The sequence below is a fragment of the Hyaena hyaena genome, unplaced genomic scaffold (assembly GCF_003009895.1).
Source record: "Hyaena hyaena isolate Hyena2069 unplaced genomic scaffold, ASM300989v1 scaffold_248, whole genome shotgun sequence".
In the NCBI taxonomy this organism is placed as follows: domain Eukaryota; kingdom Metazoa; phylum Chordata; class Mammalia; order Carnivora; family Hyaenidae; genus Hyaena; species Hyaena hyaena.
Genome location: NW_024080881.1, coordinates 649,220 through 669,985, shown reverse-complemented (window position 1 = coordinate 669,985; position 20,766 = coordinate 649,220). Strand labels below are relative to the sequence as shown.

General features: G+C 62.4%; 1 protein-coding gene across 2 annotated transcripts; it reads left to right on the top strand.

The window, feature by feature from the left end:
• The first annotated feature begins 787 nt into the window (after nucleotides 1–787).
• ATG2A (autophagy related 2A) lies at nucleotides 788–20,367 on the top strand. 2 transcript variants are annotated; one of them, XM_039244788.1, is made up of 41 exons: nucleotides 788–1,028; nucleotides 3,104–3,266; nucleotides 3,361–3,513; nucleotides 3,673–3,775; nucleotides 4,193–4,328; nucleotides 4,479–4,577; nucleotides 4,864–4,960; nucleotides 5,050–5,214; nucleotides 5,319–5,459; nucleotides 5,994–6,231; nucleotides 6,318–6,462; nucleotides 6,560–6,652; nucleotides 7,075–7,233; nucleotides 7,335–7,578; nucleotides 7,913–8,009; nucleotides 8,144–8,303; nucleotides 8,960–9,102; nucleotides 9,182–9,324; nucleotides 9,429–9,589; nucleotides 10,024–10,174; nucleotides 10,268–10,461; nucleotides 10,555–10,635; nucleotides 10,872–10,978; nucleotides 11,068–11,160; nucleotides 12,252–12,322; nucleotides 12,533–12,609; nucleotides 13,137–13,301; nucleotides 13,469–13,595; nucleotides 13,687–13,901; nucleotides 14,395–14,603; nucleotides 14,878–15,013; nucleotides 16,386–16,592; nucleotides 16,811–16,912; nucleotides 17,009–17,093; nucleotides 17,197–17,329; nucleotides 17,419–17,491; nucleotides 17,700–17,782; nucleotides 18,051–18,172; nucleotides 18,301–18,455; nucleotides 19,459–19,611; nucleotides 19,692–20,367. In XM_039244788.1, the coding sequence occupies exons 1-41, from the start codon at nucleotides 858–860 to the stop codon at nucleotides 19,926–19,928; spliced, it is 5,787 nt and encodes a 1,928-aa protein (XP_039100719.1). In that variant the 5' UTR covers nucleotides 788–857; the 3' UTR covers nucleotides 19,929–20,367. The 2 variants fall into 2 exon arrangements, with proteins under 2 accessions (XP_039100719.1, XP_039100718.1); XM_039244787.1 differs by having other exon boundaries at nucleotides 13,137–13,307.
• The last annotated feature ends 399 nt before the right edge of the window (nucleotides 20,368–20,766 follow it).

The following is a 20,766-nucleotide window of genomic DNA, read 5'->3' as shown; positions in this document are numbered from 1 at the left end:
AACCATTCTTAGCTCGCTGGTTGTACGAAAAAACAACAGACCCCTGCTCAAGGGATTTAGAACCCATCTGTTATTAATTTTAGGTTAGAGACAGGAAAAACTTTAAAAAAATTATTTTTTCAGAGAGGAGCTGGAGGCTTGACCAAATGCGTTGAGAAGGGAGGGTGGGTAAATCTCCTGCCCCGCATTCCTGGTAAGGAGTGAGGGGGAAAAGACTTCCTTGTGATGGACTTAAGAGTATTTATAAATTGGTTTTATCTGTAAAATGGTTTTCTTATCTTTAAAATCTCCACCTTAGAGGGTCCTGAGGGTTGAATGAGATAGAAGACGGTAAAGCGTTTTGTAAAATGCAAATACTTACTTAATTGTTTCTACGAAGCGTGCTGGGGCTCTCACTGACTTTATTCCTCTGGGAAGCTTAAGTTTGATGGGACACTGTCCCTTTAAATACTCCCGGACTGCCTCAAGTGCTTGGAAGAGTCGGCACATGCGCATTCCTCTGCGGGGCTGGTACCTCCGGCAACAGCCTTCCCAGAGCCCGTAGAAGGGAGGTTAAAGGTCCTCCCACACAGAATTTTTACGCACGCGTAAATCAGGATTAGGAGCACTCTATCCCGTGGAGAACCCAGTCCCTTTTTCGTGCTCGAAGACTCCGCCCCCCGCGGCCAATCAGCAGGCCTCGCCCTTTACGATGGCGAATGGCGTTGAGCGTGGGGGGCGTGGCTGAGGGTCGGGGGGCGCGGCCTAGAGCTGAGAGAAGCGGCGGGGAGAGCCGGGGGCTCTAGTGAACAGCGAAGCCCGACGGGGATCGCCGGCGGGCGGCGAGCGCAGGCGGCCCGGGCCCGACGGTCTCCGAGATGTCACGATGGCTGTGGCCGTGGTCGAACTGTGTGAAAGAGCGGGTATGCCGCTACTTGCTGCACCACTACTTGGGTCACTTCTTCCAGGAGCACCTCAGCCTGGACCAGCTCAGCCTCGATTTGTACAAGGGCAGCGTTGCCCTGCGGGATATCCACTTGGAGATCTGGGTGAGGAGCCAGGCCCGCGCTCGTGAAGGGGGCGGGGGGCGGCGCAACGACTAAGGATCCTGACTGAAGGGTGGGCTGCGGGACCAGGCATGGGGCGTGGAGAGGCCATGGGAGTCAGGCCATTTCCAGGCGACTGATCGCTTCCAGAGCCAGAAGCTGGGTAGGACTGGGTCCCTGCCTCCACAGTAGGAGAAGCTGGGGCTGGGGAGAGGGGTGTCACTTGTCTGAAGAATGCCAGGATAAGCACATCGAGTTTGGGGCCTGAGTTGGGAAGCGTGGCTCACAGGGTTAGCTAAGGAGAAGGTGAGAAGGGAGCAGAGGAATTAGGAGGCTCCGATAGGAGCGGGCCAGGGCAGTGACAGAGTTGGGGCCTTGCAGCCAGCCAGGGAAGGCTGGTAGGGGGTCCGGAGTCCTGCCGAGAGAGAGCACCTGTGGGAAAGGTGCTCTGACCTCCCGACCTAAGATCCCGGGCCAGGTGGGTGGGGTTCCCGCCTCCGGACGTGGATGTCAACAACCGCGTCGTCAGCGCCCTGTGTTGATCAACACCTCGTGTGACTGCCGCTGCTGCCTACTTCCTGCTTTGAGGAGAGCGGGATGGACCCAGTGGCGTTTGGGGAGGGGCTTGGGAATTAGCCTCCGTCCCTACCTGCGGGAGAGTCCCTGAGGAAAGGTGGAGAGGTTTGGCTTCAGGCAGGGAGGAGGCTCAGGGAGATGCTGGGGAGGTGGGAAGAAGAAGGTCTAGGTCAGAGGCAGTGACTCACAACTCAGCTGAACTGGGAAGTTGCAAAGAAGCCACCAATTAGAGGCATCAGCCCAGGGCTGGCTCCGGGTTAACCCTCCAGTCCAGAGCAGCAGGGGTAGGCATGGGGCAGGGGCTTCTCAGCTTTCTGGCTGGGTCGACAGGGTGCCTGGTCTAAATGCGATGTGGGGCAGGAAGAGCCGAGCTTTAGGGGTGGGCCAGGCCTCCCTGGGCAAATGTGGCATAGGGGGAGACCCCTGAGCCCAGAGCTGGGGGAATCCTAGCGGGGGAGGCTGGCCTGAAAGAAATGGCCAGGACCTCTGTGCTGCCTCTTCCTACTTCCAGTCCCAGAAAGCACTCCTGCCTTGCCCAGCCCTGCCCTGACCAGCCCTCCTGGTGGGGATTGAAATGGCTCCTAGCTAGGATGTGTTCTGGGCTGGCCTCCAGGGAGGAGTTCTCCCTTGGTGGAAAGCAAATGCCTTCCCCATAGCCAGCCCCTCCCACCCCACCCCCCGAGCTACTCTGCCTGTAGCCCCTGCCTTGAAGACCCCGGAAGAAGCCAGAGTGCTTGGGGATCCTGGAGTGGGATGAGGAGAGAGCCTTGTCTCCCAGTCGCAGTCTGCACAGTACACTGAGCAGTTAAACCACTCCCTTCTCTCTGGGCTTCATTTTCCCATCTGTGCATCTCTGGATAAAGAATTCCAACTTGACCTCCAAGAGTTTTCTAGCTCTGCTGTGTGTCGTCTATTTACTCATAGATCCAACAAGCCTTGCTGTGACCCCTCAGTATCTGGGGTCACACGGAGCAGGCCGGTGAGCTCCTGCCTTCAAGGAGCTCCCAGACTGGCAGGGGTGCTGTGTCCCCGTTTGTAACCAGGGGTTCTCAGCCTCCTACCTCAGAGAAGTACAGCTACACCAAATGTTTGGAGTTGGGCAGGGGTCCCCTCCCGCTCAGCTCAGCCCTCTGCCAGCCTCTCATGTACACTGCCCTTGAACTCCACACTGACCCAGAGAGAACAGGGTGCTACTGCACTCTGCTGGGTCTTTGCACGTGCTGTTCCCGTGCCTGGAACGTACCACCTTCCATCCCGTCTGCGTGGCTTCCTCCTCTTCAGCCTGCAGCTCCCCATCCTCTGGCTTAAAGGATGGGACACGTTTGGATGGGCCAAGAGTAGGGACCAGCTAGAGCGACAGTAGAACTTTATAGGTAGCCAGTGTCGGGTAGGAGGCAAGGAGAGCAAGGGAGCTCTCCAAGGTCAGAGCAGCCTGCCAGGAGCGCTGCCGCGTTGCGTTCTGAGTTTTCCCTGACCTGGATCTGCCCCTTCCCTGCCCCCAGTCTGTGAATGAAGTGCTGGAGTCCATAGAGTCACCCTTGGAGCTGGTTGAAGGCTTCGTGGGCTCGATCGAAGTAGCCGTGCCTTGGGCCGCGCTGCTCACCGACCACTGCACCGTACGTGTGTCAGGCCTCCAGCTCACCCTGCAGCCCCGCCAGGGCCCAGGTGAGGGCCGGGCAAGGCTGGGCGCAGGGGGGTGGGGAACGAATGGCAGGAGGAGGCCTGGGCACCTCTTCTGAGACCCTCTGCCTACGCACAGGGCCAGGGGCTGCCGACTCACAGAGCTGGGCCTCATGTATGACCACAAGCCTGCAGCTGGCTCAGGAATGCCTTCGGGATGGGCTGCCCGAGCCCTCCGAGCCACCACAGCCCCTGGAGGGACTAGAAATGTTTGCCCAGACCATTGAGACTGGTAAGGAGGCCTCTTAGGGCAAGCCTACTCCCTGTCCCCCCTGCAGCCCACAAAACAGGGGCCCTAGACAGTAGGATGGCCACTCCGCTGCCCCAGCGGGGAGACTCTGCCTGCTCCCTCGCCGCTCTCCCTGGCCTGAGACCCCTTTCCACCCCTCAGTACTAAGAAGGATCAAGGTGACCTTCCTGGACACTGTGCTGAGGGTGGAGCACTCACCGGGTGACGGGGAACATGGCGTGGCAGTGGAAGTCCATGTGCAGAGGTAGGGGCATGCCGAGTGGGGCGGTCTGGTGTTAAGGGGAGGGGGAGAGAGAGGCTGCTGAACGGCCTTGGCCATGCCCCTGTCCCTAACCCCAGCCTGGGCTCCTGAGAGGTAGCAGGGCAAATTTTGGGTGGGCCTGGTGGTGGCTGTGGTGGGGGAGAGACCATGTTGTGAGCCCGGAACGGTGTCCAAGGGCCAGGGTGGTACAGGCCCAGAGTGGCCGGGGCCCCAGGGTTCAGGTTACACGCGAGGGTCCGAGGAAGAAGGGCTGGCCGTGGAGGTCCACAGTGGCCTGGCTGTGGTGGGGCAGCTCTGCTGGCTGGACTCTGACCCCAGAGCGCTAGAACACAGTGCCGTGCGGAGACGGGGGCTCCAGCCTGGAGTGGCCGGGCCAAGGGCTGACCCTCTGCTCCCCAGACTGGAGTACTGTGACGAGGCAGTCCGAGACCCAAGCCAGGCACCCCCGGTGGATGTGCACCAGCCTCCCGCCTTCCTGCACAAGCTGCTGCAGCTGGCAGGGGTGCGCCTGCACTTCGAGGAGCTCCCCTCCCAGGTGGGCTGACTCTCATCCCCATAGCTTCTCCTTCCTTCCAGTAATCCCTGCATCTCTCCCATCTGCCCCCACTGACCACCCCCCCATCCCTCTGACCATCTCCGACCTCATCTGCTCGACCCCTTCCCTCCTGTATTCTCTTGCCTCCAGGAAGAACCCCCGAAGCCCCCTTTGCAGATCGGCAGCTGCTCAGGGTATATGGAGTTGACCATGAAACTGAAGCAGAATGAGGCCTTCCCGGGCCCCAAGGTGGGTCCCAAGCCACTATGGAAGCTGGAGTGTGTGCTCCATTTCAGAATACTCCGCAGCCGTGCAAAGCAGGGTCGTCGGGGGAAATCGCGGCCTTTTTGGCAATTAGAGAAACAGGCTCAGTGGTCAAGTCGTGGCCAGGGTTACACGGCTAGTTGGTGACAGCTTAGCCCGGCAACTGGCATCCTGTCTCCTCTGGGTGAGGGCCGGTGGGTGGTGGCTCTCAGAGGGCCTAGGTGGCAGATGTGGCTCCATGGTTGTCTCCTCTGGCCGCTTCTGTCCCCAGTTGGAGGTGGCTGGACAGCTGGGCTCCCTGCACCTGCTCCTGACCCCTCGGCAGCTCCAGCAGTTGCAGGAACTATTCAGTGCCATGAGCCTTGCAGGTGAGGCCTCTGGGCGCTCCAGGGCATGGGATGCCTGGAGTGGGGGGCAGCCAGGCTGGACTGACACACAGAAACGTCCTCCTCCTTAGACCCCGAAGGCCTGGCCGACAAGCTGAACAAGAGCCGCCCGCTGGGTGCCGAGGACCTGTGGCTGATTGAGCAGGACCTGAACCAGCAGCTGCAGGCAGGCGCCGTGGCTGAGCCCCTCAGCCCAGAACCCCTCGCCAGCCCTCTTGTCAACTTGGAGAACACTGGTGGGTGTGGGGTCACGCTTGGCATTTGTCTGGGCAGCTAGCGTGGGTGCAGGAGTGGGGGCCGAGCGTGGCTCCCCCTAACCTTCCCCCGTCCTGGCCCACAGACCTCTTCTTCTCCATGGCGGGCCTCACGAGCAGTGTGACCTCAGCCCTCTCCGAGCTCTCCCTCTCCGATGTAGACCTAGGATCCTCTGTGCACAGCGACATGGGCCCCCGCCGGCTCTCTGCCCATGCCCACCCAGCCGGTGAGTGCTCCTGGGGCAAGAGGAGCTAGAAGAGGCCTCAGGGCCCTTATGACGTCATGTGCATGCAAGAGGCCTCCATTGGTGCTTAGCAGTCCACTTGGGTGACTTGGTTCCCTGGGGATGCTATCGGGGGGAGGCTGGTGACACAACAGATAGAGGGCTAGGTTTCAGAGTCGGTGGTCTTGGGCCAAACATTTAAATTCTTGGAGACTCAGTTTCCCCTGCCATAAAAAAGGTGTAGTAAGAGCTGACCTTGCCGCGCTATATGTATTGACTGATTGTCAGGCGCTGGACTGAGTACTTTAGCACCTCTAGGCCTTCCGGCTCCTTGAGAAGGTTGAATTGAGCTTGGGCTCAGTATCTGGCATGATGAGGCTCTGTGTCACCCCTGCCCAGCCGGGCCCCGGGCCAAGGTCACAGTCTGTCCGGGCCAGGGCTTCTCCCAGCCTCTGGCCCAGTATCTGACCATCACTCTGCCTGGGCTGCCCGGGAGGGAGCTCTGGGATGTCCCTGGTAACACCTCTCTCCTCTCAGGCAAGACAGCCCCCACACCCCTCCCGGACACCCTGCGCCCTGACTCGCTGCTGAAGATGACCTTGGGGGGCCTGACCCTGACCTTGCTTCAGACGTCTGCCCCGTCTTCTGGACCACCTGACCTCACTACCCACTTTTTTTCGGAGTTTGATGCCACCAAGGATGGGCCCTTCGGCTCCCGTGACTTCTACCATCTCCGGCCACGTTTCCAGAGGGCCTGTCCCCGTAGCCATGTCCGGTACAAGCTTAAGGCAGGGGCCCAAGGAGAGACACCCCCAAGCTCCCCACAAGCCCAGCCTCTGATGCCCGGCTTCTTCCTCACAGGCTAACGGGCACAGCCGTGCAGCTGTCCTGGGAGCTGCGGACAGGCAGGGGCCGGCGGACTACCAGCACCCAGGTGCGCTTTGGGCAGCTTGAGGTGCTCGAGTGTCTATGGCCCAGGGGCACTTCAGAGCCTGAGTACACGGAGGTGAGGGCCAAGAGCGAGCATGGATGCGGGAGGGCCTGCAGGTCCGGGTGGATGTGGACGCTCGGCCTGACTCCTGCCCTCCCGTGTCCCATCCCAGATCCTGAGCTTCCCCGGCAGCCCGGGGTCCCAGGCCTCAGCTCGCCCCTGTGCCCACCTGCGGCATACACAGACCCTACGCCGTGTGTCCAAGGTAACCCCCCACCCCCACCCCGTGCCTGAGGTCCCTTGGCTGTTTCCCAAGGTACCTTTACCCCACCCTCCACCCCCCTTTGCCTGTGCTCCAGCTATAGCTCCATGCCTCCCCATCTGGGAGCCCTAGAAGACGTCTGAGCCCTACACACAGCATCCTCTGGGCCTAACTGCCCCTTCCTTTTCTTGGCAAACCCCTGCCCACTTCGATACTGGATGGCTTTTATTAAACAAACATGATCATCTTTCTCAGGCAGTGTGGTGAGGGTCTCCATCTCCCTTCCTAACTTGGGCCCCTGTGCAAGCTTTTCTCCACACCAGCCAGGCAGGCTCTGTGTTTGGTTTCTGCTCAAGGGGGGTCCCTTCCCATCCTGCCCTCACCTACCCCACAGCCCTTGCTGACCTGAACGCCCTCACCCTCAGAGCAGACCCCGGCGCCCTGCTGCCTGCCACTGCCACTCAGAGCTGGCTCTGGACCTCGCTGACTTCCAGGCGGACGTGGAGCTGGGGGCCCTGGACCGGCTTGCTGCCCTGCTGCGCCTGGCTACCATACCGCCTCCCGAACCACCTGCTGGCCTCCTGGTAAGATGCCCAGCTGGGGCAGGGAGCTGGCACGGGCCCTCGAGCTCACAGCCCTAGTGCTGGGGCCTCTGGAAGCTCTGATCACCCCCATCCGCCCGCAGATGGAATCCCCACCAGCTCCCGAGCAGCAGACGGTGGTGCGGCTGTCAGCACCCCGGGCCACACTGCGGCTGCGCTTCCCCATCGCCGACCTGCGGCCTGAGCGGGACCCCTGGGCAGGCCGAGCTGTGCGGGCTGAGCAGCTGCGGCTGGAGCTGAGTGAGCCCCAGTTCCGGTCAGAGTTGAGTAGTGGTCCTGGTCCCCCCGTCCCCACCCGCCTGGAACTTACCTGCTCCGACCTGCACGGTGAGAGCCCCTCCAGGGGACAATACCCCGGGCAGGGCCCCAGCCCTCTGGGAGAGGGGGGCCCGGGGCTATGGAAGGGACTGAGTCACAGTGGGGACAGACTGTGGCCCCAAGTCTCACCAGCTCTGTGAAGTGCCAGCATTGCCTGTCTCCAGGCTCCTCCGAGAGTGTGCAGGGTGGACCCTTCATAACTGGAATGCCGCAGGCCGTGGGCGTGAGGGAGGGTGCAGGCACTACGATGGAGGCTCAGGGCCCCCACTAACCCCACCTGATTTCGGGGAAAAAATGGAGAAAGGCAGCAATGAGAACCCTCCCCCGCTCTGCACCCTCCCAGGCACCTATGAAGATGGAGAGAAGCCACCCATCCCCTGCCTGCGGGTCTCCAAAGCCCTGGATCCCAAGAGCCCTGGGAACAAATACTTCCTGCCCCAGTAAGTGGGGGGGTCAGAGAGACAGACAGAGAGGAGTGCTTTGCTACTGAGGGCAGCAGGAAGCTGGAGGGGGCAGGGGCCAGGGGCTGAGGGAGCCTTGCAGCCCAGGGAGTGACGGGCCTGTGCTCTGGCAGGGTAGTGGTGACGCTGAACCCCCAGCTCAGCAGTGCACAGTGGGAGGTGGCGCCCGAGAAGGGAGAGGATCTGGAGCTGTCGGCTGAGAGTCCATGTGAGCTGCGGGAGCCTGAGCCCTCACCCTTTTCCTCCAAGAGGACCATGTATGAGACAGAGGAGGTGAGGCCCTGAACCCAAGGGAGCCAGTTGGTGGCTGTGGGCCGGGAGGACAGGGCCCCGGGTGATATGACCCAGAAACAGCAAGAGTGTCATTGATTGCTTCCATCGTTGATCAATAGAGAGTCAGAAGCACCCCCAACTCATGGGGCCTACGGGTGAGGACACCAGGTGGGGGGGTCAGGTCCTTGGTCCGGAAGATCAAGACCCTGTCCATCGGCAGGGATCTTGGGATCCTTTTCCCTGAGGGTGATGAGATTTGAGTGAGAGACAGTTAAGGGTCACCTGGCCTCTGGGCCAAAGTGTGTGGGTTTGAATCCAGGCGCTGCCACTGTGGCTTTGTCATCTTGGAACTGTTCTAATCTCAGAGGGTTATACACAGATGCGGTTCCTTATCTCCAAAGTGGGTACGATGACCTGTGTCACAGGCCTTTCAAGAGGATAAAGAAGTTAACATATGCGAGGCCCTCAGAGCAGGTTTGGCGTGCGGTCAGCGCTTCTCACGAGATGACTGTCCTACTTCCCAGCAGAGAAGGGCCCCTAACAGCGCCTGAGAATCCGTGAATGCTAGGAAGTCAGCGTGCAGGCCAGGGTCTGATTCCCGGGCCAGCGGCAGACCCTGACGCCTCTCAGATGCCTTTCCCCACTCCCCTGACTAGATGGTGATTCCTGGAGACCCCGAGGAGATGAAAACCTTCCAGAGCCGGGCCCTTGCGCTATCGCGCTGCAGCCTTGAAGTGGTCCTGCCCAGTGCCCATATCTTCCTGCCCAGCAAGGAGGCCTATGAGAGCCTCTATAACAGGTGGTGACTCAGGCGAGGAGGGGGAGTGTTGGGTGGGGCCAGGCTGGACCACCCTCACTGCCGCCGTCCATTCACTAAGGATCAACAATGACCTGCTCATGTGGGAGCCTGCGGACCTGCTTCCCACCCCTGACCCCACTGCTCACCGCCCTGGCTTCGCCAGCCCCTCCTCAGGCTGCTGGCAGGACAACTTCAAGATGTGCAAATCGGCCTTCAAGCTGGGTAGGGGGGACGCCCGGGTAGGGGTCCCAAGGCCCTCGGAGCTGCGTGGGGCTGGGGCATACTCCCAGGTCTCCTTCCCACTTGGCTCCTTGATCTCACCCCAGACTCCGACTCAGACGAGGAGGAAGCCCGCTTCTTCTCAGTAGGGGCGGCAGGCGGCCCTCAGCCCCCCGCCCCCGAGTCTCCAGGTCCTCACTCGCAGAGTACCTTCTCTACACTGGTGACAGTGCTGAAGGGTCGGATCACAGCCCTCTGTGAGACCAAGGTGAGGGCGGCCCCGGGGGAGGTGAGCCCCCCTGACTCCAGAGCTCCCCACCCACCACTGGCAGGAGAGCAAGACCAGTCTGAGCAGTTGGGGAATGTGGGAAAAGAAGCCCCAGCGGGGCGGAGAGTGGCCTGTCCGGCCAGCAGCAGCCACCCACTGACCCACCCACCCCCTCCGCCCCTGTTGTACGTAAGGCTTCATGCTAGAGGCCCAGCTGGGCGCCCTCTCGGGATGCGTGGCAGGTGGGGCGAGGAGGACTCCCTTTCTGACAAAGTAGGCAAGCGTTGCTCCAGACCTTCGGCAGAGCCTGGGGAGAGCGGGGGCTGGTCCGAGGCTGGTCCGAGGCAGGCCAGGGCTCCCAGGGGCCACCCCCACTGAGGGCCTGGGGGCTGCCGAGTGCCCTGGTGGGACCTAGCCATGTGCTTTGTCTGCAGGATGAGGTAGGGAGGAGGCTAGAGACCTCACACGGGGAGCTGGTGTTGGATGTGGAGCAAGGCACCGTCTTCAGTGTGTCCCAGTACCGAGGCCAGCCCGGACTCGGCTACTTCTGCCTAGAGGCCGAGAAGGCGAAGCTCTACCACCGAGGTGTGAGGGGAGGGGGCTCTCACGCGGGATTGGACCCTGGGTGGAGGGGACGGTCAGCCAGCTTGGCAGGGGGCTCACCGGATGCCTCCCCAGCGGCTGTGGATGACTACCTGCTGCCCAGTCGCCTGGAGCTGCCCAGCTTTGCCCCTCCGGCCCAGCTGGCCCCAACCATCTACCCGTCAGAGGAAGGGGTGACCGAACGGGGAGCCTCGGGCCGCCAAGGCCGGGGCCCCCACATGCTGTCCACTGCTGTGCGCATCCACCTGGACCCCCACAAGAATGTCAAGGTACAACCGTGCCCGCTTCCGGTCTACCCGCTTGGCTGGGGCGCCTGCCTCTCTTGGCTGGGCCCCACCATGCTGACTGTACCCCACCTCCAGGAGTTCCTGGTAACACTGAGGCTCCACAGAGCCACCCTGCGCCACTTCATGGCCTTGCCAGAGCAGAGCTGGCACTCCCAGGTGAGTGACAGTGGCACAGGCAGGCGGGTCTCCGGACCAGCGGGGAGGCCAGTTTGAGGGGCCTGGGCTGGGCCTGAGCTGACTTCCAAGCAAAGGCCCTGGGCAGGGGGTATGGTGGCAGCTAACGGGTGACGGCGGGTAACGGGTAACGGCGGCAGGTGGGCAGCCGTGCTGGGGTGGGGGTTGAGGAAGGAAGAGGCCCCTTATCCTCACCATTCCTGTCCTTGTCCCCAAAGCTGCTGGAGTTCTTAGATGTGCTTGACGACCCGGTGCTGGGTTACCTGCCCCCAACGGTCATTACTGTCCTACACACTCATCTCTTCTCCTGCGCTGTGGACTACAGGTATCCAGGCTGGGTGGGCCAGGAGCCAGCGGCTGGGGACGGGCTCTCGTGTGTAAGGAGCCTACTCTAGCCCACGTGTGATCCCCCAGGCCCCTCTACCTCCCTGTGCGTGTCCTTGTCACCGCCGAGACCTTCACGCTTTCCAGCAACATCATCATGGATACCTCCACCTTCCTACTCAGGTATGCACTCCCCCCCCCCCCCCCCCCCCCCCCCCCCCCCCCCCCCCCCCCCCCCCCCCCCCCCCCCCCCCCCCCCCCCCCCCCCCCCCCCCCCGCAGCTCACTTTCCATCCCAGTCCAAACGAGGCTGCAGCTGCCACTTCCCCGGGTCCTGCCTTCCTGCCGTGTGTCCTCAGGCCAGACTCTGAGCCTTTCTGTCCATCCGGGTGATGGTCCCTCCCTCAGGAGTGAGAGTTGCTTCCACCTTCCTGGAGGTCAACTGAACCTCTGAATCAGAGCCTTCAAAGCTTGTGTGCTCCCTAGCCTGACGGTCTCACTTAGGTGGCTGTCCCAAGGCTATCAGAAAAACAAGTGGAATGTGATGCCTCTGGAGTGTAATTTAAAACAGTTGAGGGGCACCTGGGTGGCTCAGTCGGTTAAGCATCCTACTTGCGATCTCAGCTCGGGTATTGATCTCAGGGTTGTGAGTTTAAGCCTTGCGTTGGGCTCCACGCTGGGTGTGAAGCCTACTTCACAATAAGTAAATAAAATAGTTGAAACGTAAGTCTCAGTGCCCACAGAGTATAACCTGAGTCAGTAAACATGGCTTACCCAACCGTTAAAGTGAAGTCAAAGAATGACCTTGAAAAATACAGGACGGCCCATAATGCAGTATGGACTGAAAAACCTACGTCAAGACTTAGGAGGGGTTATATGTACACATGTCTGTGGCTTCCCAGAAAAGATGAAAAAGAAGTATATGGCACTTTTCTCAAAATTTGGGATCAGGGAATACAAATAGGGAGCATTTCTTTTTTACCCCATGTTTTAAAATATCTTAAAGGAGGTTGTACTCCTTAAAATATCTTAAAGGAGTTTATGGAGGTGGAGGAGCGGGAATCCTTGGAGAGCGCTGAGTGCCCTCTGACCTAAGCAAGCACGTGCTATTTTGGGCCTGTGGCACAGGAGACAGACCCAGCACTGGCTTCTTGTGGGCTCGACCCCCGCCCCGTGCCCCCCTGCCTGCCTCTAGGAGCCCCACCCCTGTGGTTCCCATGGGGCTGCAGCCTGCAGCACGGCTCCTGGGCCCTTCTCAGCCCTGTTCCCCACCAGGTTCATCCTCGATGACTCGGCCTTATACCTGTCCGACAAGTGTGAGGTGGAGACCCCGGATCTGCAGCGAGGTGGGCAGGGCCTGGACTGGGCTCCCTCCCCTCTGAGGGACCCCAGCCCCCGGCCACACACAGAGCCGCCCGATGTCCTCACCCAGCTGCTAGCAGGGTCCTTAGCCCGTACAGCAGGGCTGCACTCAGGCCCCGTGTTCTCCCTGGTGGTGGTGGGCCAGGCGCCGGGTGCAAAGAAGCAATTGGAACTTCTCTTACTTTCTGCTTCAGATTATGTCTGTGTCTTGGATGTTGACCTCTTGGAGCTTGTGATTAAAACCTGGAAGGGGAGCACCGAGGGCAAACTGGTGAGTGCTGCCCGGAGTTGCTGGAGCCAGAGCAAAGCCTATCACCAGTTCCCTTGCAGCTGTCTCTTCCCTCCTGCTCCCTGGGCCTGCGCTTGGGTTATGGTCACTGGCTGCCCTTCAGTGCTGGGCTCTGGTTATAGGTCCTCCCGGAAAGGGCCAGGCCCACCTTGGGTGTCTCAGATCTGAAACCCCACCACCAGGAGGCAGCTGTAGCCTGGGCAAAAAAAAAAAGGGGGGGGGAAGGGGGGCTTGAGAGTCAGCGTTCCTGGGGCCCTTTCCTCATCTGTAAAAGGGAGATAATCGGTCCCACCTCACTAGGCTGAGGTGAGGGATACAGGACGGACACATGAACGTTGGCACGCTGGGGGCGCACTCCTCCTTCCTTGGGTGGCCTTGGCTGAGGCCAAAGCCCCTCCTCCTCCTCTCGGGGCTCACTCACTCAGTGGCGTTGTGGGGCCGCAGGCTGCATGGGGGGTGGAGCCTAGGCGGGGGGGTGGAGCCTGGGCTGACGGCGCTCCGCCCCCCAGAGCCAGCCCCTCTTCGAGCTGCGCTGCTCCAACAATGTGGTGCACGTGCACAGCTGCGCGGACTCGTGCGCTCTGCTGGTGAACCTGCTCCAGTACGTAATGAATGAGGGCGACCTGCACCCCCCTCCCCGGCCCCCCAGCCCCACGGAGATCGCAGGCCAGAAGGTACAGGTGAGGCCTGGCCCTGCAGGCTACTAGAATTCTGCCAGGCCCCTGCCCCTGCCGTGCCACCCCCCCATCCCTGGGAGAGGAGGGCTGGCATAGGGCTCCGGGAGCAGCGGGCGTCCCTCCCTACTGTCATTGATTCCTCGCTACTCCCCTGCCTGGCCCAGCTCTCCGAGAGCCCTGCCTCCCTGCCCCCCTGCCCCGCAGTGGAGACAGCCCTCATCAACCAGCGGGACCTGGCCGACGCCCTCTTGGACACTGAGCGCAGCCTGCGGGAGCTGACCCAGCCTTCAGGTGTGATGGACGGGGTGCTTTGGGGCCAGGGGACACAATCAGGCACCCAAATCAGGCATCCCCCCCAAAAAACTGGCCTCTCTCTCCACAGGCGGCCCCCTCCCTCAGGCCTCACCTGTGTCTGTCTACCTATTCCCCGGTGAGCTGAGTGGGGCCCAGCCCCACTCGCCCCCTGTTGTGACCCCCGCTGGCAGCTTGGGGTCCTGCTCAGAGGCCAAAGAAGATGAAAAGGAAGAGGAGGGAGATGGAGACACTATGGACAGTGACGAGTTCTGCATCCTTGACGCTCCTGGGCTGGGCATCCCGGTGTGTTGGCGGGGAAGGCCGGGCAGGGCCAGGAAGTGGGGGGAGAGGGTGGCTCCCTTCAGTGTCGGGGCAGGGATGGGGGTGGTGGTGATCTCTCTGACTCTGGGCTTTGAAGGATTCCCAGAGGAAGAAAGAATGGCAATCAGGACAGAGGGAGGGGGACATGGGACATCAAGAAGGGAAGGGTGATGAGCAGGACAGGGAGGAAAACCGTTAGGCTGCAAAGATACTAGTGACCTGCTGTCCCCCACGAGCCAATGTGAATGTCCCGTGTAAGCAAGACCCAGGGACCAGAGAGACAGGCCTGGCAAGAATAAGGGACACTTGGGCCCCCCTGGACAGAGCCCTCTGACAGCTTCTGGGGATGGTGGCTCAGGGGAGTCCTCTTTTGTCAAAAAACGGGAAGGGAAGTGTGGGGATGGGGAAGAAATTGGGGGAGGGTGGCCTGGACTGGGGAAAGTGCACAAATGTTCACTTGGCCTTCTCCCTGCAGCCCCGAGATGGGGAGCCTGTGGTGACACAGCTGCATCCAGGCCCCATCATCGTGCAGGACGGGTACTTCTCACGGCCGCTGGGTAGCACAGACCTGCTGCGGGCACCTGCCCACTTCCCTGTGCCCAGCAGCCGTGTGGTGCTGCGTGAGGTCTCCCTCGTCTGGCACCTGTATGGGGGCCGAGACTTTGGCCCCCACCCTGGCCACAGGTGAGGAGGATGAGTGTAGGTGGCAGCTGTGGCCATGGGGCCCACCCACCCGGGAGATGGGGCCCAGGCTGGGGTTCAGATCTGACCTTCAGCCACTGATAAGCTTGAGCAGGATCCTTGCCTCAGTGGCCTCCGTTCTTCCTCCTTCCTTGCCCTGCACCCACCTCCCAGGGCTGAGCTGGAGAGCGTCTCCTGCCCCGGGCTGAAGGGTCCTCTCTGAGGGGAAGGGAAGGGGGTTCCCCTGAGTCAGCTCATCCCCTCTCCGTCTTTCCAGGGCAAGAAGCAGCTTCATGGGCCCCAGAGCCTCCCCTTCTCGCTGCTCCGGCCCCAACCGGCCCCAGAACTCGTGGCGAACGCAGGGAGGCAGCGGAAGGCAGCACCATGTCCTCATGGAAATCCAGCTGAGCAAGGTGAGCTGGGGGTGGTGCAGACGGCCACCGGCGTGGGGGACGGGCAGGCTGTCCCGGCCCTGCCTCCCAGCCAGCACTTCGTGGCAACCGACCTCAGGGTCCCTGGTCACGCATCGAGTCACCATGTGTTTACAGAGTGGCTGCCGTGCTGCACCCCACATGCTGTCCTAGATGGTGGGTGTAGTAACAAGCAAGGCAGACAGCCCCCCCCCCCCCAATCACTTGCCTGCTAGTGGACAGAGCCACGGATCTGTATGGTGTGGAACATGGTGAATGTTTGGGGAAGGTGAACCAGGGAGCACCAGGGGGGACCAGCAGTGTTCTCCAGAAGGTTCCGTGTATGCAAAGCCCTGAGAAAGGGAGCAGGGAGAGGTTTTCAGGCAGAGTGCGGCACGAAGGCCGCTGGCTGGGAGCCTCCCTGGCGTGTCCAGAGCGGTCGGGAGGCCGGCAGGCTGCAGCTGGGCAGGGAGGAGGGCAGTGGAGGCCGTGCGTCCAGCTGGGAACCAGGCTGCACAGGCCCCACAGACCACAGGACAGCTTGGGTGTTTACTAGAGTGAGGTGCCCTCCGCAGGAGACAGTGGCTGCACGGGGTGGCCGCTGTAGAGCCCGTGACCACGGTCAGGTTCCCGAGAGACCTTGCTGGGGAAGAACAGGTTGGGGGGCGGCCAGGCTAACCTGAGAGATTGTGCGGGCCGAGGTGCCACCCACTGAGAGTGGGCGCAGGGGGCTGTCGTGCTGAGAAAACACGGATGCCCTCTGCAGCCTGCTGGGATGGGAGGCCAGCGCTGGGTGTCGGGGAGAGGGAAGACCGGGCAAGGTCCAAAGGCGAGAAAGGCCTTGACCTACCTGTTCAAGGGGCAGAAAAGAGGCCAGTGGGGCAGGCACATCAAGCGCAAGGGTAGAGGGTGGGCGTTGGAGAGAGAGACCAGGATGCAGGGGGGCAGGCGTGTGCTTTATGAGGAGCCCTGTGGTGTGGGGCACCACCGGGGGGGTGTCCAGGGGAGAGAGAGGTGACAGCAGTTCCAAGATGAGCTGGCAGCAGTGGAGAGGACACAAGTGTGGAGGGATTGGAGAGCTGTTTTAAGGGAGCAAGCCCGATGGCCTTGGTGACGGAGAGGAGGGGGCGTGGTGTGGGCACTTGGTGACAGAGGGGTGCTGCCTAGGCGACAGGAAGGGAACGGGAGCAAGTAGATTTCACAGGAAGAGGTCTAGAATTCAGTATGTTAATGGGAATTTGAAATGCCTGTGGGACAGCGATGGGGATGCGGCCAGGTTGGGGGGGCGGGGGCAGAGGGGGTTACTGGGGGCAAGAAGGCTGGCTGGGAGACTGGGCCCCTGCCTGCGTGGCTCAGGCCTCCATCCATCCCGCAGGTGAGCTTCCAGCACGAGGCGTACCCCGCAGAGCCGGCCCCTGGCCCTGCGGCCCCCGGCCAGGAGCTGGAGGAGCGGCCGCTGTCCCGCCAGGTGTTCATTGTTCAGGAGCTGGAGGTCCGAGACCGGCTTGCCTCCTCCCAGATCAACAAGTTCCTGTACCTGCACACGAGCGAGCGGATGCCACGGCGCGCCCACTCCAACATGGTACCAGCTGCCCCCGCCTCCACCTGGCCAGGGCCCCGCGCGTATACACACCCCAGTGCACATGCGCACGCACACACGGGGCTATTTGGGAGGCAGCTGGGGCTCAGGGTGGGCTCAGCTGTGGGAACAGTGTGCACCGATGCGAGGCCAGCAGCCCCCAGGGTGATGGTGGGGAGCCGAGGCCCAGCAGGCACCCAGAGCCTGCCCTCTGCCCCCAGCTCACCATCAAAGCGCTGCACGTGGCCCCCACGACCAATCTGGGTGGGCCCGAGTGCTGTCTCCGTGTCTCGCTGATGCCCCTGCGGCTCAACGTGGACCAGGTGAGTAGGTCAGATGAGGGCAGTGCCGGAGGTGGGCCCCGCTGCCCCCAGGCCTGGGAGGCTGACCTGCCCCTCCCCCTGCCCCTGGCCCTGCAGGACGCCCTGCTCTTCCTCAAGGACTTCTTCAGCAGCCTGGCGGCGGGCATCCACCCTCTGGTTTCCGTGGAGACGTCCGCTGATGGTGAGAGGCTGAGCTGGGATGTGGGGGGGAGGTTCCGGGCCTCCCACCTCGCAGCCATCCCCAGGCCCATCCCCAATGTGTGTCCCTACCACCCCACCCCCAGCTCGCTCTGAGACCCGAGTCCCACCCAGCAGCCTCCAGGAAGGCCAGCCTGAGGACACGGAGGCGACTGGCTCCCGGGAGCCCCCAGGCAGTGGACACTGCTCCTCTGCTGAGCAGCAGCCCATCTATTTCAGGTAGGGCTGCAGGCGGAGGGTCCCAGCCCAGGCCGCGGGGGGCTGGGCCAGTGACCAGAGGCCCCCTCTCCCTGTTTTCCCCTCCCCAGGGAGTTCCGCTTCACGTCTGAGGTGCCCATCTGGTTAGATTACCATGGCAAGCACATCACCATGGACCAGGTGGTAAGTGGGGCTGGCAGGCAGGCAGGCTGGCTGTGCGGGCCCATCCCTCTCGGGTCCCCGTTCTGCCCAAGTATGGCCCAGGGGGGGCGGGGGGCCAGGGCTTGCACCCAGGCAACACTGGCTGCCGAGTAGGCCTCCAGTGGCTCCTGTGGGCTGGGCGGGGCCCCATGCTCAATGGCACAAGCCCGAATCCCTTTTCTGTCCCCAGGGCACTTTCGCTGGCCTCCTCATTGGTCTGGCCCAGCTCAACTGCTCCGAGCTGAAGCTGAAGCGGCTTTGTTGCCGACACGGGTGAGCCCTCCGTGCCGTCCAGTGCCCCCAGCCTCTCTCCCAGGTCCCCTAGCTTCCCCCTGCCCTGTTCCTGACTGGTTGTGTGGCTGTGGCCAAGTCATCACCCTTCTATGGGCCCTCAGTTGCCGCTCTGTAAAACGGGTACCACCATCCTCCACAGTCCTCCGGGGGTGGGGGGGCGCTGTAGCGAGTGTTGGGGTACTTCAGTTCCCAGCCCCACGACCCCTCAATGTGTGGCTCTGCCCCTCCTCTCCTCTCCCCTTCCCAGGCTCCTGGGTGTGGACAAGGTGCTGGGCTACGCGCTCAACGAGTGGCTGCAGGACATCCGCAAGAACCAGTTGCCTGGTCTGCTGGGGGGCGTGGGCCCCATGCACTCTGTTGTGCAGCTCTGTGAGTGGCTGGGTGTCGGGGCTCTGGAAACACCTCTTACTGCCTCGGGTGTGGGTGGAGGAGGTCCTTGCTTGGAGCTGGTGCAGGCAGCGCAGCCCTGCGCCTCTCTGACAACCCCATCCCTGCAGTCCAAGGGTTCCGGGACTTGCTCTGGCTGCCCATCGAGCAGTACAGGAAGGACGGGCGCCTCATGCGGGGGCTGCAGCGGGGGGCTGCCTCCTTTGGCTCCTCCACGGCCTCCGCCGCCCTGGAACTCAGCAACCGGCTAGTGCAGGCCATCCAGGTGAGTGGGCGCCCGGCTCCAGGCCAAGTAGGGCAGGGAGAACCTGCTCCAGCACGCTGCCCTGTCCCTAGATTTCTACTGGGGACCATCCTGGGGGTGTGGTCTCACCGTGAGACACAGTCATGGGTAAGAGAGACCCAGTGACCGGCCTGGGGCCCACACAACGCCCATGCTGGAGGGTGAGTGCCCTCCAGTCTTTATAGCTCAGGGGGTGTCTGTTCGCAGCCACCTCTTGAACGGGTAGGAAGGGGGTGTGGCTCTGTTTACAGACAGAAAAACTGAGGCACAGACTGGCCCTCGCTCCTTCAGGCCCTGCATTTTGCTTGGCCCTGACAGATCCCAGGGAGGCCAGGGCATTGTCCTGTGAGCGGCTGTGGGTCAGTGCCATGAACTCTGGCCAAGGGGCTGGGACGGACGCGCCCCTGTGGGGGTGAGCGTGTGGATGCCCAGGGAGCTCTGGGCTTTCTGGGATCTGCAAGGCCAGGCCCCTGTGGGCAGGGGGCGAGATCTCTACAGAGGAGGCTGGAAGGGCTAGCGGGTCACAGACAGACCCCGAGGCCACCGCCAGGTGCAGAGGCTGGGTGAGAAGTGAGGGGGCAAGAGAAACAGGATTCAGTGTCAGAAGGTAGGGGGGAAGCCAGTGCTCTGCCAGGGCTGCCCCTTCAGCGGGCAGGGCCAGCAAGGTGCAGGGTAGGGGAGACAGTGCACTCAGTCTCAAAACAGCTGCCTGCGTGGCACCTCACAAACGGGGCAAGGGTACACAGCTGGGGTCCACACGAGGAGGGCTTGGGGTCCAGAGGACACTGGGAGACTCCCCTCAGGAGGCACGGGCCCCTCCCGAAGCCCCTTGACCTGAGTGGTGGGAGCATCGACGCGGCACCATGAAGCACAGCTCTGGGGGAAACAAGAGCATGGCGGCCAGGGGGTCCAGCGTGGGCCTCTGGGACTGGACGTGAGAGCCCAGGCTGTGTGTCCTCAGCCGGTGCCCTCCGTGTTCCTCTAGGCCACGGCCGAGACGGTGTATGACATCCTGTCCCCCGCGGCACCCATTCCCCGCTCCCTGCAGGACAGGCGCTCTGTGAGGAGGCTACGCAAGAGCCACCAGCCTGCCGACCTCCGGGAGGGTGTGGCCAAGGCCTATGACACAGTGCGAGAGGTGATGAGGCCCCGGCCCCCCTCCCAGTCCCACAGCCACCTCCCCTCCCCGGCCCCTGCACTGACCTCCGACTTCCACAGGGCATCCTGGACACAGCTCAGACCATCTGTGACGTGGCGTCCCGGGGCCACCAGCAGAAGGGGCTGACGGGCGCTGTGGGGGGCGTGATCCGCCAGCTGCCCCCGACTGTGGTGAAGCCCCTCATTCTAGCCACGGAAGCCACGTCCAGCCTGCTCGGGGGGATGCGAAACCAAATCCTTCCCGACGCTCACAAGGACCATGCTCTCAAGTGGCGTTCAGACGAAGGCCAGGACTGAGCACCAGGCGCCCGGGACCCAAGGGCACTGCTGCCCGCCTCGCGCAGCCAGCCCCAGTGGCATCTGGGCCCCCGCGCCTCCCCAGATCTGTGGCCCACGGCCAGCGGGCCCTCAGGGGAAAGACCTGGAAGGACCCTGCGTGGCCGACTCTGCCAATCGCTGTGAGAACGAGGCCTCCCTGCCCGGGGCCTCGGCCCTGACTCTGCACTTTGCCTCTGGGGAGAAAGAACATTGCCTCCACTACTACCTGGGCCCAGACTGCCACCTTGTCCCAGGACAGGAGGCATTTGGACCCTCAGACCCCAGCCCCACTCAGCCAAGTGTCTTTCTGTGTCTGGGGGGACGTGGGGGACAGACCCTGTGTGGTTCAGTGTATTTTTAAGCTCCTTGAGCGCGTGGGTCAGTGTCTGCATGAAGTGGAATAAACTGCCCACCGCCAGCCCCTTTGTCCCGCGCGCCTGTGCTGCCCCCGCCTCAGCCTTGACCTTGGCTCTCACTAAGATCCCCACCTCTGTACACAGCACCTCTCATGTCACCACCAGGGGTCAACACACCTGCCCAGCAGGTTCAAACCAGCCCCCAGCTCCCTGCGCGCCCCAGCACCCCTTCCCCTGGCTGCCCTGCCTCAGCGCTGGGCTCCTGGCCACTCGGCCCCACTTCTGATGTGGCAGGAGCCTAGTGAAGTGGGGGGAGGGAGGCCTAGAGCCCACCTCCCCCAGGCCGTGCTTCTCGGCTCTATCCCTTGCCAGAGCCCAGAACCCAGCCTTACCTGGGCCCAGGTGTTAGGGCCCAGCCGGGAGGACCCTGGACCCCGAAGGGTAGGGCTGTGGGGTGCCCC